This window comes from Heterodontus francisci, chromosome 10 (genome assembly GCF_036365525.1).
Source record: "Heterodontus francisci isolate sHetFra1 chromosome 10, sHetFra1.hap1, whole genome shotgun sequence".
In the NCBI taxonomy this organism is placed as follows: Eukaryota; Metazoa; Chordata; class Chondrichthyes; order Heterodontiformes; family Heterodontidae; genus Heterodontus; species Heterodontus francisci.
In genome coordinates, this window is record NC_090380.1 from 122,368,860 (window position 1) to 122,385,051 (window position 16,192).

Consider the following 16,192-nt stretch of genomic DNA (forward strand, 5'->3'; position numbering starts at 1 on the left):
CGCTCCCTCAGCACTGACCCTCCGCCAGTGCAGCGCTCCCTCAGCACTGACCCTCCGACAGTGCAGCACTCCCTCAGCACTGACCCTCCGACAGTGCAGCACTCCCTCAGCACTGACCCTCCGACAGTGCAGCACTCCCTCAGCACTGACCCTCCGACAGTGCAGCACTCCCTCAGCACTGACCCTCCGACAGTGCAGCACTCCCTCAGCACTGACCCTCCGACAGTGCAGCACTCCCTCAGCACTGACCCTCCGACAGTGCAGCACTCCCTCAGCACTGACCCTCCGACAGTGCAGCACTCCCTCAGCACTGACCCTCCGACAGTGCAGCACTCCCTCAGTGTTGCTCAGGGACTGTCTGCATGCATTACGGCTCAGAGGTGGAACTTGATCCTAAAACATTCTGGCGCAGTTTGTGATAGGGTAAGATGGTGGTGCAGTTGTAATGTCACTTAACTAGTAATCCAGAGGCCCAGGCTAATGTCCTGGGGACATGGGGTCAAACCCCACCATGGCAGCTGGTGGAATTTAAATTCAATTAATTAGAAGTCTGAAATTGAAAGCTCATCTCAGTAATGGTGACCATGAAACTATCATCGATTGTTGTAAAAACCCATCTGGTTCACTAATGTCCTTCAGGGAAGGAAATCTGCTGTCCTTACCTGGTCTGGCCTACATGTGACTCCAGACTCTCAGTAATGTGACTGACTCTGAACTGCCACTCAGTTGTTGAGGGCAATTAGGGATGGGCAACAAATGCTGGTCTTGCCAGCGATGCCCACATCCCGTGAAACAAATAAAAACATTTCAGGAGAAAGGCAGCTGGCAAACGATGGGAAAGCCACCCAGTCCGTCCCCCTCCCCCTCCCCCAGTCTGTCCCCTCCCCCAATCCGTTCTCGCCTCCGCGCCCTCCCCCAGTCCGTCCCCGCTCCCTCCCCCTCCCCCTCCATCATCATGGATCCCCTAATCTGTCCCCATCCCCCTCCATCCGAGTCTGTAATCGCCGCTCATTGACATCTGTACATTTAATGGCATCACACTGAGAACAGCAGGTTGGAGAGTTGGAAAAGGCAGATACGAAGCAGTTTTACCTTATACCTGACGATAGCAACAAGTGCTTGGCGTTGAATGGGATATTGAAGGTCAGGGAAATTAGGGTTGAATAAATGGACCAGGGGCAGTCTATGGAAATCTGCACATAAAACAGAAAAAGCACAGAGCAGTTAAGAACATGTAGACACCTGGGGATCAGACACAACACAGCATCCGACACAAGCTCCTCGTGTCAATCATCAGCTTGCCTGGAACTGGCTGAATGGTGGAGTGAGGGGAGTGAACCAGAGTATCCCTCAGTTACTGAGCACAGCACAGGATCTGCTTCAACTGAAAAGACTCAGAAGGAGCAATGAAATAATTATAGCCGTCCGGACGGAGCGATTCCCGTTACTAACCCCGTCCCCGTCACAGCGATTCCCGTTACTAACCCCGTCCCCGTCACAGCGATTCCCGTTACTAACCCCGTCCTGTCACAGCGATTCCCGTTACTAACCCCGTCCTGACACAGCGATTCCCGTTACTAACCCCGTCCCCGTCACAGCGATTCCCGTTACTAACCCGGTCCTGACACAGCGATTCCCGTTACTAACCCCGTCCTGTCACAGCGATTCCCGTTACTAACCCCGTCCTGACACAGCGATTCCCGTTACTAATCCCGTCCTGTCACAGCGATTCCCGTTACTAACCCCGTCCTGTCACAGCGATTCCCGTTACTAACCCCGTCCTGACACAGCGATTCCCGTTACTAACCCGGTCCCCGTCACAGCGATTCCCGTTACTAACCCCGTCCTGACACAGCGATTCCCGTTACTAACCCCGTCCTGACACAGCGATTCCCGTTACTAACCCCGTCCTGTCACAGCGATTCCCGTTACTAACCCCGTCCTGTCACAGTGATTCCCGTTACTAACCCCGTCCCCGTCACAGCGATTCCCGTTACTAACCCGGTCCTGACACAGCGATTCCCGTTACTAACCCCGTCCCCGTCACAGCGATTCCCGTTACTAACCCGGTCCTGACACAGCGATTCCCGTTACTAACCCCGTCCTGTCACAGCGATTCCCGTTACTAACCCCGTCCTGTCACAGCGATTCCCGTTACTAACCCGGTCCCCGACACAGCAATTCCCGTTACTAACCCCGTCCTGTCACAGCGATTCCTGTTACTAACCCCGTCCTGTCACAGCGATTCCCGTTACTAACCCCGTCCTGACACAGCGATTCCCGTTACTAACCCCGTCCTGTCACAGCGATTCCCGTTACTAACCCCGTCCTGACACAGCGATTCCCGTTACTAACCCCGTCCTGACACAGCGATTCCCGTTACTAACCCCGTCCTGACACAGCGATTCCCGTTACTAACCCGGTCCCCGTCACAGCGATTCCCGTTACTAACCCCGTCCTGACACAGCGATTCCCGTTACTAACCCCGTCCTGACACAGCGATTCCCGTTACTAACCCCGTCCTGACACAGCGATTCCCGTTACTAACCCCGTCCCTGACACAGTGATTCCCGTTACTAACCCCGTCCTGTCACAGCGATTCCCGTTACTAACCCCGTCCTGACACAGCGATTCCCGTTACTAACCCCGTCCTGACACAGCGATTCCCGTTACTAACCCCGTCCCTGACACAGTGATTCCCGTTACTAACCCCGTCCTGTCACAGCGATTCCCGTTACTAACCCCGTCCCTGACACAGTGATTCCCGTTACTAACCCCGTCCTGTCACAGCGATTCCCATTACTAACCCCGTCCTGACACAGCGATTCCCATTACTAACCCCGTCCTGACACAGCGATTCCCGTTACTAACCCCGTCCTGTCACAGCGATTCCCGTTACTAACCCCGTCCTGACACAGCGATTCCCGTTACTAACCCCGTCCTGACACAGTGATTCCCGTTACTAACCCCGTCCTGTCACAGCGATTCCCGTTACTAACCCCGTCCTGACACAGCGATTCCCGTTACTAACCCCGTCCTGACACAGTGATTCCCGTTACTAACCCCGTCCTGTCACAGCGATTCCCGTTACTAACCCTGTCCTGACACAGTGATTCCCGTTACTCTCCCTGCCATGTTACTATCTCCCCTCCTGTCGCTGTGACCTGATACTATCCCCGCCCCGCACAGCAATCTCACTGCACCTTCTGTTCGATGGATGTCATACAAGGTATTTCTGGTTTGGTTTTCTCAAGACCTTTGCGGATTCCCTTTAAATCGGTGCTGGGCCTCTCCGCGTCTGGGGGAGTCGGCAGTGTGGACGGCATGTGGCAGATAACGTGAAGTTCAAACTCAATCACGTGATAAGCAGGAGCCAACGGCAGGGTGATGCTGGTGATCTTTCCAGATGATTGAATGGTTAAGGGAGCCTCAGAGATTTTGTCTATTGAAAATCAAATCATGAAAACTTCATTATAAACTACAGTACTGAAGACATGAACTAGGTGCAGGATTAGGCCACTCGGCCCCTCGAGTCTGCTCCATCATTCAATAAGATCATGGCTGAACTGATTACGCCACATTTCTACCTACCCCCGATAACCTTTCACCCCCTTGCTCATCAGGAATCTATCTACCTCTGCTTTAAAAATATGCAAAGACTCTGCTTCCACCACCTTTTGAGGAAGAGAATTCCAAAGACTCACAGCTCAGAGAACAAATTTCTCCTCATCTCTGTCTTAAATGGGCGACCCCTTATTTTTAAACAGTGACCCCTGGTTCTAGATTCTCCCACAAGGGGAAACATCCTTTTCACATCCACCCTGTCAAGACCCCTCAGGATCTTATATGTTTTAATCAAGTCGCCTCCCACTCTTCTAAATTCCAGCGAATACAAGCCTAGCCTGTCCAATCTTTCCTCGGAAGACAGTCCACCCATTCCAGGTATTAGTCTAGTAAACCTTCTCTGAACTGCTTCCAATGCATTTACATCCTTCCTTAAATAAGGAGACCAATACTGTACACAGTACTCCAGATGTGTCATAGAGTCGTACAGCATAGAAACAGGCCCTTCGGCCCACCGCGTCCATGCCGACCAGAATGCTTAGCTATACTAATCCCACCTGCCTGCATTAATTCCATATCCCTCTATGCCTTGCTCATTCAAGTACCTGTCCAGATGCCTCTTAAATGTCGCTACTGTCCCTGCCTCCACCACCTAGGCGACACAGTGGCGCAATGGTTAGCACCGCAGCCTCACAGCTCCAGCGACCCGGGTTCAATTCTGGGTACTGCCTATGTGGAGTTTGCAAGTTCTCCCTGTGTCTGTGTGGGTTTCCTCCGGGTGCTCCGGTTTCCTCCCACAAGCCAAAAGACTTGCAGGTTGGTAGGTAAATTGGCCATTATAAATTGCCCCTAGTATAGGTAGGTGGTAGGGAAATATAGGGACAGGTGGGGATGTGGTAGGAATATGGGATTAGTGTAGGATTAGTATAAATGGGTGGTTGATGGTCGGCACAGACTCGGTGGGCAGAAGGGCCTGTTTCAGTGCTGTATAACTAAACTAAACTAAACCTCCTCAGGTAGCTCATTCCAGATACCCACTATTCTTTGTGTGAAAGATTTACCCCTTTGATCCACTTTAAACCTCCTCCCTCTCACCTTAAATCTATGCCCTCTAGTTTTACTCACTCCTACCATGGGAAACAGACTCTGGCTATCTACTCTATCTTTGCCTCTCATAATTTTATATACCTCTATCATGTCACCTCTCAGCCTCCTTCGCTCCAGGGAAAACAGACCCAGCCTATCCAATCTCTCTTTATAACTCAAGCCCTCCAAACCAGGCAATATCCTTGTGAATCTTTTCTGCACCCTCTCTAGCTTAATCACATCTTTCCTGTAGTGCGGCGACCAGAACTGCACACAGTACTCCAAATGCGGCCTAACCAACGTTACGTACAACTGTAACATGACGTCCCAACTCTTGTACTCAATGCCTCAGCTGATGAAGGCAAGCATGCCATACGCCTTCTTCACCACCCTGTCTACCTGTGTTGCCATTTTCAGGGAGCTATGTACTTGCACGCTAAGGTCTCTCTGCTCAACAACACTCCCCAGGGCCCTGCCATTCACTGTATATGTCCTGCCCTGGTTTAACTTCCCAAAATGCATCACTTCACACTTGTCTGCGCTAAATTCCATTTGCCACTCCCTTGCCCACTTTCCCAGTTGATCTATATTCTGTTGTAACCTTAGACAACCTTCTTCACTGTCCACTATACCACCAATTTTGGTGTCATCTGCAAACTTACTAATCATGCCCCTTACATTCACATCCAAGTCATTAAAATATATGGCAAACAACAGAGGGCCCAGCACCGATCCCTGCGGCACACCACTGGTCACCGGCCTCCAATCTGAAAAACAACCCTCCACTACCACCCTCTGCCTCCTATCACCAAGCCAATTTTGTATCCAATTTGCTAGCTCACCCTGGATCCCATGTGTTCGAACCTTCTGGACCAGCCTACCATGCGGGACCTTGTCAAAGGCCTTGCTAAAGTCCATGTAGACAATGTCCATCGCCCTGCCCTCGTCAATCCTCTTGGTCACCTCCTCGAAAAACTCAATCAAATTCGTGAGACATGATTTCCCACGCACAAAGCCATGCTGACTATCCCTAATCAGACCATGCCTTTCCAAATGCATATAAATCCTGTCTCTCAGAATCCCTTCCAATAACTTTCCCACCACTGATGTAAGGCTCACCGGCCTGTAGTTCCCTGGTTTATCCCTGCTGCCCTTCTTAAATAAAGGCACAACATTAGCTATCCTCCAGTCTTCCGGTACCTCACCTGTGGCTAACCATGATACAAAAATCTCTGCCAGGGCTCCAGCAATCTTCTCCCTTGCTTCCCATAGCATCCTAGGATACACCTGGTCAGGCCCTGGGGATTTATCCACCTTAATGCGCTTCAAAACCTCCAACACCTCCTCCTTTGTAATGTTGATACGCTCCAGGATATCGGTGTTCCCTCCCATGAACTCACTAACTTCCATGACCTTCTCCACGGTAAATACGGACGAGAAATATTAATTTAAGACCTCGCCCATTTCCCGTGGCTCCACACATAGATTGCCACATTGATCCTTAAGGGGACCTACTCTCTCCCGAGCTACCCTTTTACTCTTAATATACTTATAGAATCTTTTAGGATTCTCCTTTATCTTATCTGCCAAGAATTTCCTTCTTAAGTGTAGTCCTACATCCCCTATACTCCTCGAGGGACTCGCTCGATCCCAGCTGCCTGTTTGATGCCATCAAAATTAGCCTTCCCCCAATTTTGGACTTCAACCTGAGGACCAGTCCTATCCTTTTCCATAACTATCTTGAAGCTAATAGAGTTACGGTCACTGGTCCCAAAGTGCTCCCCCACTGACACATCAACCATCTGCCCATCCTCATTTCCTAAGAGGAGGTCGAGTGTAGCCCCTTCTCTAGTAGGGCCATCCACATATGGCTTCAGAAAACTATCCTGGACACACTTAACAAATTCTTCCCCATCTGATCCCTTAGCACTAAGGCAGTCCCTGTCAATATTAGGGAAGGTAAAATCACCTACTATTACAACCCTATAATTCCTACACCTATCTGTGATTTCCCTACATTTATGCTCCTCCACTTCCCTCTGACTATTGGGGGGCCTATAGTATAATCCCAAAGTGATCACCCCTTTCTTATTTCTAACTTCTAACCATATGGCCTCGCTGGACATTCCCCCCGGGATATCCTCTCTAAGTACTGCCGTGATGTACTGATGTGGTCTCAATATCCTGTACAGCTGAAGCATAACCTCCCTACTTTTGTATTCAATTTCACTTGCGTTAAACGGTAACATTCTATTAGCTTTCCTAATTACTTGCTGTACCTGCATATGAACCTTTTGCGATTCATGCACCAGGACACCCAGATCCCTCTGCAATCTTTCACCATTTAGATAATATGCATCCTTTTTATTCTTCCTGCCAAAGTAGACAATTTCACACTTTCCCACATTATACTCCATTTGTCAGATCTTTGCCACTCACTTCATCTATCTATATCCCTTTGTAGCCCCCTTATGTCCTCTTCACAAGTTTCCAACCTATCTTTGTGTCATCAGCAAATTTAGCAACCATACCTTCAGTCCCTTCATCCCAGTCATTTATACAAATTGTAAAAAGTTGAGGCCCCAGCACTGATCCCTGTGGCACACCACTCGTTATAACTTGCCAACCAGAAAATGACCCATTTATGCCTACTCTGTTTCCTGTTAGCTAGCCAATCTTCTATCCATGCCAATATGTTACCCCCTACACCATGAGCTTTTATTTTCTGCAATAACCTTTGATCAAATGCCTTCTGGAAATCTAAGTACAGTACATCCACTGGTTCCCCTTTATCCACAGCACATGTAACTCCCTCAAAGAACTCCAATAAATTGGTTAAACATGATTTCCCTTTCACAAAACCGTGTTGATTCTGACTGATTACCTCGAATTTTTCAAAGTTCCTTGATATAACGCCTTTAATAATAGCTTCTAACATTTTCCCTATGACAGATGTTAAGCTAACTGGCCTGTAGTTTCCTGCTTTCTGTCTCCCTCCCTTTTTGAATAAAGGAGTTATATTCGCTATTTTCCAATCTAACGGAACCTTCCCCGAATCTAGGGAATTTTGCAAAATTAAAACTAATGCATCAACTATCTCACTAGCCACTTCTTTTAACACCCTAGGATGAAGTCCATCAGAACCCAGGGACTTGTCAGCCCACAGCTCCAACAATTTGTTCAGTACCACTTCCCTGGTGATTGTAATTTTCTTGAGTTCCTCCCTCCCTTCCATTTCCTGACTTACAGCTAATACTGGGATGTTACTTGTATCCTCAAAAGTGAAGACCGATGTAATATACCTGTTCAATTCATCTGCTATCTCCTTATTATCCATTAGAAATTCCCCAGACTCAATTTTTATAGGACCAACGCTCACTTTGTTAACTCTTCTTTTTATCCATAGAAACTCTTACTACATCTGTCTTTATACCTCCTCTCCCACTGCACAATATGTAGCTTGGGTTGTTAATGCTGCATTCCTATATTACAGGACAGGTACAGCACGGGGTAAGATACAGAGTAAAGCTCTGCTCTGCAACTCAATTGGTCCAATCCCTTTCTCCCTCTTTCTTGTTGGTCCCTCTTGAATGTGATCGTTGCACTGATTCACTCACCCCCGCTGTTGGTGGAGACAGTGGCAGTGCTGCTTGCTGAATGCAGGATTGGCAGAGTGTCAGTGATACTCAGCTGCAATGCGTCTCCACTCTTCATGGTATAATGCCCCGTCTGTATAGTGAACTTCACTCTCTGAGAAATACCAGCCAGGAGGCTGTCTGGATAAAACAAACCGGGACAGTTATCAGATTGTTACATGGCAAATGGCACTGAATTCCAGATCACTGCACAAAGACCATGTCAAACAATACAACAAGCTTTTTTTATTCATTCATGGGATGTGAGCGTTGCTGGCCAGGCCAGCATTTATTGCCCATTCCTAATTGCCCTTTAGAAGGTCGTAGCATTCACATTGCGCAGGATTTAGACGCGGCTCAGTGATTAACACTCTCACCCGTGTCAGACGGTTCTGGGTTCAGGTCCCACTACAGAAACTTGAGAATAAAATTCCAGACTGACGCTCCCACAGCAGTACTGAGGGAGTACTGAGGGAGTGCTGCACTGTCGGAGGGTCAGTACTGAGGGAGTGCTGCACTGTCGGAGGGTCAGTACTGAGGGAGTGCTGCACTGTCGGAGGGTCAGTACTGAGGGAGCGCTGCACTGTCGGAGGGTCAGTACTGAGGGAGCGCTGCACTGTCGGAGGGTCAGTACTGAGGGAGCGCTGCACTGTCGGAGGGTCAGTACTGAGGGAGCGTCGCACTGTCGGAGGGTCAGTACTGAGGGAGCGTCGCACTGTCGGAGGGTCAGTACTCAGGGAGCGCCGCACTGTCGGAGGGTCAGTACTCAGGGAGCGCCGCACTGTCGGAGGGTCAGTACTCAGGGAGCGCCGCACTGTCGGAGGGTCAGTACTGAGGGAGCGCCGCACTGTCGGAGGGTCAGTACTGAGGGAGCGCCGCACTGTCGGAGGGTCAGTACTGAGGGAGCGTCGCACTGTCGGAGGGTCAGTACTGAGGGAGCGTCGCACTGTCGGAGGGTCAGTACTGAGGGAGCGTCGCACTGTCGGAGGGTCAGTACTGAGGGAGCGTCGCACTGTTGGAGGGTCAGTACTGAGGGAGCGCTGCACTGTTGGAGGGTCAGTACTGAGGGAGCGCTGCACTGTCGGAGGGTCACCACTGAGGGAGCGCTGCACTGTCGGAGAGTCAGTACTGAGGGAGCGCTGCACTGTCGGAGAGTCAGTACTGAGGGAGCGTCGCACTATCGGAGGGTCAGTACTGAGGCAGCGCTGCACTGTCGGAACAGTGCAGAAATATCTTCACTGACCCTCCCACTCCACCCTCCTCAGGACAGTCTCCCAGACAGTGCTGTTACAGTGAAGCAGATGAATAAACTGCTGTATTTTTAAGTGACCACATTACTCAGCATTGCTCAGTTAATGGTTGATTTTGCAATACATGAAACTCCAAAGGAACTCACCAGTTATTGGCTCCAGTTTGAGCTGAGGCTCCTGCGAGTACACTTCATACTGAATGATGGGATAGATGTGAGGAAGAGTGAACTGTACCCTGCCCACAGAGGCACACAGCTGGCGCAGGGTGTAGATCCCAGCTTCCTTAGCCTGAGCAAAGAAATGACAATTCAAACCGTGGCAACAGGACCAAGGCACCAATATCCTCCCAGTACAGCTGTTCATCACAGCTTGGCTTCCATACCAACCCACACCAAACTCCAAAACGATCCAGGGAATTACTCCACGCATTGCTCTAGGTACCAACTCCCCTTGGGATATGGGCTCCCACACACACTGACTCTCACTGGGATATGGGCTCCCACACACACTGACTCTCACTGGGATACGGGCTCCCACACACACTGACTCTCACTGGGATACGGGCTCCCACACACACGGACTCTCACTGGTGTACGGGCTCCCACACACACGGACTCTCACTGGGGTACGGGCTCCCACACACACTGACTCTCACTGGGGTACGGGCTCCCACACACACTGACTCTCACTGGGGTACGGGCTCCCACACACACTGACTCTCACTGGGGTACGGGCTCCCACACACACTGACTCTCACTGGGGTACGGGCTCCCACACACACTGACTCTCACTGGGGTACGGGCTCCCACACACACTGACTCTCACTGGGGTACGGGTTCCACACACACTGACTCTCACTGGGGTACGGGTTCCACACACACTGACTCTCACTGGGGTACGGGTTCCACACACACTGACTCTCACTGGGGTACGGGTTCCACACACACTGACTCTCACTGGGGTACGGGTTCCACACACACTGACTCTCACTGGGGTACGGGTTCCACACACACTGACTCTCACTGGGGTACGGGTTCCACACACACTGACTCTCACTGGGGTACGGGTTCCACACACACTGACTCTCACTGGGGTACGGGTTCCACACACACTGACTCTCACTGGGGTACGGGTTCCACACACACTGACTCTCACTGGAAAACAGGTTCCACACACACTGACTCTCACTGGGGTACGGATCCCACACACACTGACTCTCACTGGGGTACGGGTTCCACACACACTGACTCTCACTGGGGTACGGGTCCCACACACACTGACTCTCACTGGGGTACGGGTCCCACACACACTGACTCTCACTGGGGTACGGGTTCCACACACACTGACTCTCACTGGGGTACGGGTTCCACACACACTGACTCTCACTGGGGTACGGGTTCCACACACACTGACTCTCACTGGGGTACGGGTTCCACACACACTGACTCTCACTGGGGTACGGGTTCCACACACACTGACTCTCACTGGGGTACGGGTTCCACACACACTGACTCTCACTGGGGTACGGGTTCCACACACACTGACTCTCACTGGGGTACGGGTTCCACACACACTGACTCTCACTGGGGTACGGGTTCCACACACACTGACTCTCACTGGGGTACGGGTTCCACACACACTGACTCTCACTGGGGTACGGGTTCCACACACACTGACTCTCACTGGGGTACGGGTTCCACACACACTGACTCTCACTGGGGTACGGGTTCCACACACACTGGCTCTCACTGGGATACGGGTCCCACACACACTGGCTCTCACTGGGGTACGGGTCCCACACACACTGGCTCTCACTGGGGTACGGGTCCCACACACACTGACTCTCACTGGGGTACGAGTTCCACACACACTGACTCTCACTGGGGTACGGGTTCCACACACACTGACTCTCACTGGGGTACGGGTCCCACACACACTGGCTCTCACTGGGGTACGGGTTTCATGTACATGCCTCCTTTCCTCCACCAGAAGCTGCATCACTCCTGCTCTGTGTAACTCCCTCTCCAAACCCCTCCAATATTCTGCTTCTCTCCCAGCTGACCACACACATTTGCACCTATCTCTGGTTCAATGTTTCCTCTCCCATGTGTCAAGTGCCTGTGAGTATTTTACACTTTGTATAAACATGAGTGGGTTTTTGTTGACACAGACAAAACTACAGAGAGCAGTGGAAAATGTGCCTGGACTGATTATATTGCTTTAAGTTCAGTTGTAAAAGCACTGGCCTCAGTCTTGAAGTGGACGATGTTGATTCCTGGTTGCAGTGGTACACCATTGGTCCGTAACACATGAGCAGCATCTTCTACAGGCAGAGCTGAGGATCTCTCGAGTGAGGTGCTACTCTCCTGCCTCCGCAGCAGTAGGTGCATGTTCTTACAGATGATGCCACTGGAGATTAGTGAGCTGTCCGAGGGACTCCGGTCATGAAGCTCGTACAGCTCGATGAAAGGCTGGCTGCTCCGGGGAAAGGGGTGACCAGTGGCCTCATTCGGGAAGAGGAAGATCCCACTTGCATTCCGACTGCGCCCGGCAAACTCGCTGCTCCTCTTGGATGGGTCTTTGCTCACAGTGAGGTGCAGGTGAATGGAAAGCTGATCCAGGAACACCGGGAGCGGCATGAGGCTATGCACAGTCAGCTCCATGTCCAGGACCCCACCTACATGCACCATTGCATACGCGGGATTAAAGCTTAAACTCTTCAGCTGGGCAAAGCCCTCCATTCCAAGCAGCAACTTGTCATCTAAAAACAGAGAAAAGCAAAGCAGTTTAAACAAGCCTCTCTCCTACCCAATGCCCACGATTGAGCCTGACCCACCCCACCACCATCAGCCACACCCACACCCCATCGACCCCAAGAAAACTCTCTACCCCCAAATTCTGTAATGCTGAGATTGGACAGGATGGTATGAATTCTCTCAGCACATGGGAAATCTATGGTTGCTTTATCTCACCTTGCCTACTGGCAGGTTGCCTGGCCAGGTTCAGTATTTCCTGGCAGAAGTGTATCCGTTCAGTCTCCGTCAGGTGGTCATCGCCAGCCAGCAGGCTACTAGTCTGGAGGTAGCTGGGAAACGGAGTTAAAGGAATGTAACAAAATGAGACCCACATCTGCATTGACCAGTCACAGCACCAGCTCATCCCCTGGGGCTCCCAGACTCAGCACCAGCTCATCCCCTGGGGCTCCCAGACTCAGCACCAGCTCATCCCCTGGGGCTCCCAGTCACTGACCAGTCTTTCACCAACACAATCACATGGAAACCTTAGCAGCATGTCAGAACTTACAGGCAGCTTCAACAAAAATACAGAAATGACAATTGTGGCACCATTTTACTCAACACTACAGTATCAAGTAGATTATTCCTAGATCTACATAGTAGTTACAACACAGAAATAGGCCATTCAACCCATCTCGTCCATGCCAGTGGTATATTCCACATGAGCCTCCTACCACCTTTATCTCACCCTTTCAGCATATCCTTCTATTCCTATCTCCCTCAGGTGTTTATCTGGTTGATCTCAGTTGCTGAAGCAGGTCAGGGGGCTACAATGGCCAACAGTCCCTGGGACTGAGAAGAGGGAGATCAGCCACTTGTTCCCCCCACCACTACCCCACCATCTAGATTGTGCACAGCCCCGCTGGCTCCACACAGGCCATGTTCCTGGGCCAGGAGGCTTTTCCTCTGCAGCCCTAGATTCCAGTGCAATTAATGAAGCAGTGCAACATCCTGGCAGGAGCACACTTCTACAGAACGAGGGGGGGGGGGGGGGGGCGTGCCAGTACAACAACAACTTGCATTTAAATATCACCTTTAATGCAGCCATGATCGTATTGAATGGCGTGCAGGCTCGAAGGGCCGAATGGCCTATTCCTGCTCCTATTTTTCGAAAACATCTCAAGGTTCTTCACAGAAGCATTATCGAGTCATAGGGTCGTACAGCACAGAAACAGGCCCTTCGGCCCACCGCGTCCATGCCGACCATAATGCCTATCTATACTAATCCCACCTGCCTGCATGAATTCCATATCCCTCTATGCCTTGCTCATTCAAGTACCTGTCCCGATGCCTCTTAAATGTTGCTACTGTTCCTGCCTCCACCACCTCCTCAGGCAGCTCATTCCAGATACCCACTGTTCTTTGTGTGAAAAATTTACCCCTTTGATCCCCTTTAAACCTCCTCCCTCTCATTATAAAACAAAATTTGACACTGAACCACATATGGAGATATTAGGGCTTGGTCAAAGAGTTTAAGGAGTGTCTTAAGGAGGGAGAAGTGGAGAGATTTAGGGAGGGACTTCCAGAGCTTGGGGCACAGACAGGTGAAGGCACGGTCAGCGATGGTGAAACAATTAAAATCAGGGATGCTCAAGAGATCAGAATTAGAGGAGAGCAGATAGCTTGGAGGGCTGTAGAGCTGGAGGAGATGACAGAGAGAGGGAGGGACGAGGCCATGGAGGGATTTGAAAACAAGGATGAGAATTTTAAAATCGCAGCACTGCTGAACAAGGAGCCAGTTTACCACAAGCACAGGGGTGATGGGTGATCAGATTTGGTGCAAGTTAAGACATGGGCAGCAGAATTTTGGATGATCTTAAGTTTACGGAGAGCAGGATGTGGGAGTCCAGCCAGGAGTGAACAAAGAACAGTACAGCACAGGAACAGGCCATTCGGCCCTCCAAGCTTGAGCCTATCTTGATGCCTGCCTAAACTAAAACCTTCTGCACTTCCGGGGACCGTATCCCTCTATTCCCATCCTATTCATGTATTTGTCAAGATGCCTCTTAAACGTTGCTATCGTACCTGCTTCCACCCCCTCCCCCGGCAGCAAGTTCCAGGCACTCACCACCCTCTGTGTGAAGAACTTGCCTCGCACATCCCCTCTAAACTTTGCCCCTTGCACCTTAAACCTATGTCCCCGAGTAACTGACTCTTCTACCCTGGGAAAAAGCTTCTGACTATCCACTCTGTCCATGCCGCTCATAACTTTGTAAACCTCTATCATGTCGCCCCTCCACCTCCGTCGTTCCAGTGAAAACAATCAGAGTTTATCCAACCTCTCCTCATAGCTAATGCCCTCCAGACCAGGCAATATCCTGTTAAACCTCTTCTGTACCCTCTCCAAAGCCTCCACGTCCTTCTGGTAGTGTGGCGACTAGAATTGCACGCAATATTCTAAGTGTGGCCTAACTAAAGTTCTGTACAGCTGCAGCATGACTTGCCAATTTTTACACTCTATGCCCCGACCGATGAAGCAAGCATGCCGTATGCCTTCTTGACTACCTTATCCACCTGCGTTGCCACTTTCAGTGACCTGTAGACCTGTATGCCCAGATCTCTCTGTCTGTCAATACTCCTAAGGGTTCTGCCATTTACTGTATACTTCCCACCTGCATTAGATCTTCCAAAATGCATTACCTCACATTTGTCCGGATTAAACTCCATCTGCCATTTCTCCGCCCAAGTCTCCAACCGATCTATATCCTGCTGTATCCTCTGACAATCCTCAACACTGCCCGCAACTCCACCAACCTTTGTGTTGTCCGCAAACTTACTAATCAGACCAGCTACATTTTCCTCCAAATCATTTATATATACTACAAAGAGCAAAGGTCCCAGCACTGATCCTTGCGGAACACCACTAGTCACATCCCTCCATTCAGAAAAGCACCCTACCACTGCTACCTTCTGTCTTCTATGACAGAGCCAGTTCTGTATCCATCTTGCCAGCTCACCTCTGATCCTGTGTGACTTCACCTTTTGTACCAGTCTGCCATGAGGGACCTTGTCAAAGGCTTTAATGAAGTCCATATAGACAACATCCACTGCCCTTCCTTCATCAAACATCTTCGTCACTTCTCAAAAAACTCAATCAAGTTAGTGAGACACAACCTCCCCTTCACAAAACCCATGCTGCCTCTCGCTAATAATAGAATAGTCAAGTCGAGAGGTAACAAAGGCACGAATGAGGGTTTCAGCAGCAGGTGAGCTGAGGAAGGAACAGAATTGGGCAATGTTACAGAAATGGAAATAGATGGTCTGTGTGATGGTGCAAATGTGTAGTCAGGAGCTCATCTTGGGTCAAATATGACACCACGGTTGTAAACAGTCTGGTTCAAACTCAGACAATCGGTAGCTAGTGAGCAGAGTTTTTGACAGAAAAAGCAGACAATGGTTTCAATTTTCCTAAATTTAACTGGAGGAAATGTCTGCTCATTGAGTGCTGGATGTTGGATAGGCAGTCTGATAATTTAGTAACAGTGGAGGAGTTGAGAGAGGTGGTGGTGAGGTAGAGCTGGGTGTCATCAGCATACATATGAAAACTAACGCTGTGCTTTCAGACGATGTCACAGAGATAAAAGCAAAATACTGCGGATGCTGGAAATCTGAAACAAAAACAAGAAATGCTGGAATCACTCAGCAGGTCTGGCAGCATCTGTGGAAAGAGAAGCAGAGTTAACGTTTCGGGTCAGTGACCCTTCTTCGGAACTGACAAATATTAGAAAAGTCACAGATTATAAGCAAGTGAGGTGGGGGTGGGGCAAGAGATAACAAAGGAGAAGGTGCAGATTGGACCAGGCCACATAGCTGACCAAAAGGTCACGGAGCAAAGGCAAACAATATGTTAATGGTGTGTTGA

The 16,192-nt window shown here is 50.2% G+C and overlaps 1 protein-coding gene across 2 annotated transcripts in view; it reads right to left on the reverse strand.

Annotated features, from left to right (window-relative positions):
- trappc10 (trafficking protein particle complex subunit 10) overlaps positions 1-16,192 on the reverse strand; it is an 80,101-nt gene that overhangs the window by 33,479 nt on the left and 30,430 nt on the right. For both annotated transcript variants that reach the window (XM_068041304.1, XM_068041306.1), the window contains 6 exons: positions 12,508-12,620; positions 11,782-12,296; positions 9,682-9,823; positions 8,268-8,426; positions 3,204-3,442; positions 1,093-1,193 (listed from right to left, as the gene is read on the reverse strand). In XM_068041304.1, the coding sequence (XP_067897405.1) occupies positions 1,093-1,193; positions 3,204-3,442; positions 8,268-8,426; positions 9,682-9,823; positions 11,782-12,296; positions 12,508-12,620 (1,269 nt within the window). The remainder of the gene's footprint in view (positions 1-1,092; positions 1,194-3,203; positions 3,443-8,267; positions 8,427-9,681; positions 9,824-11,781; positions 12,297-12,507; positions 12,621-16,192) is intronic.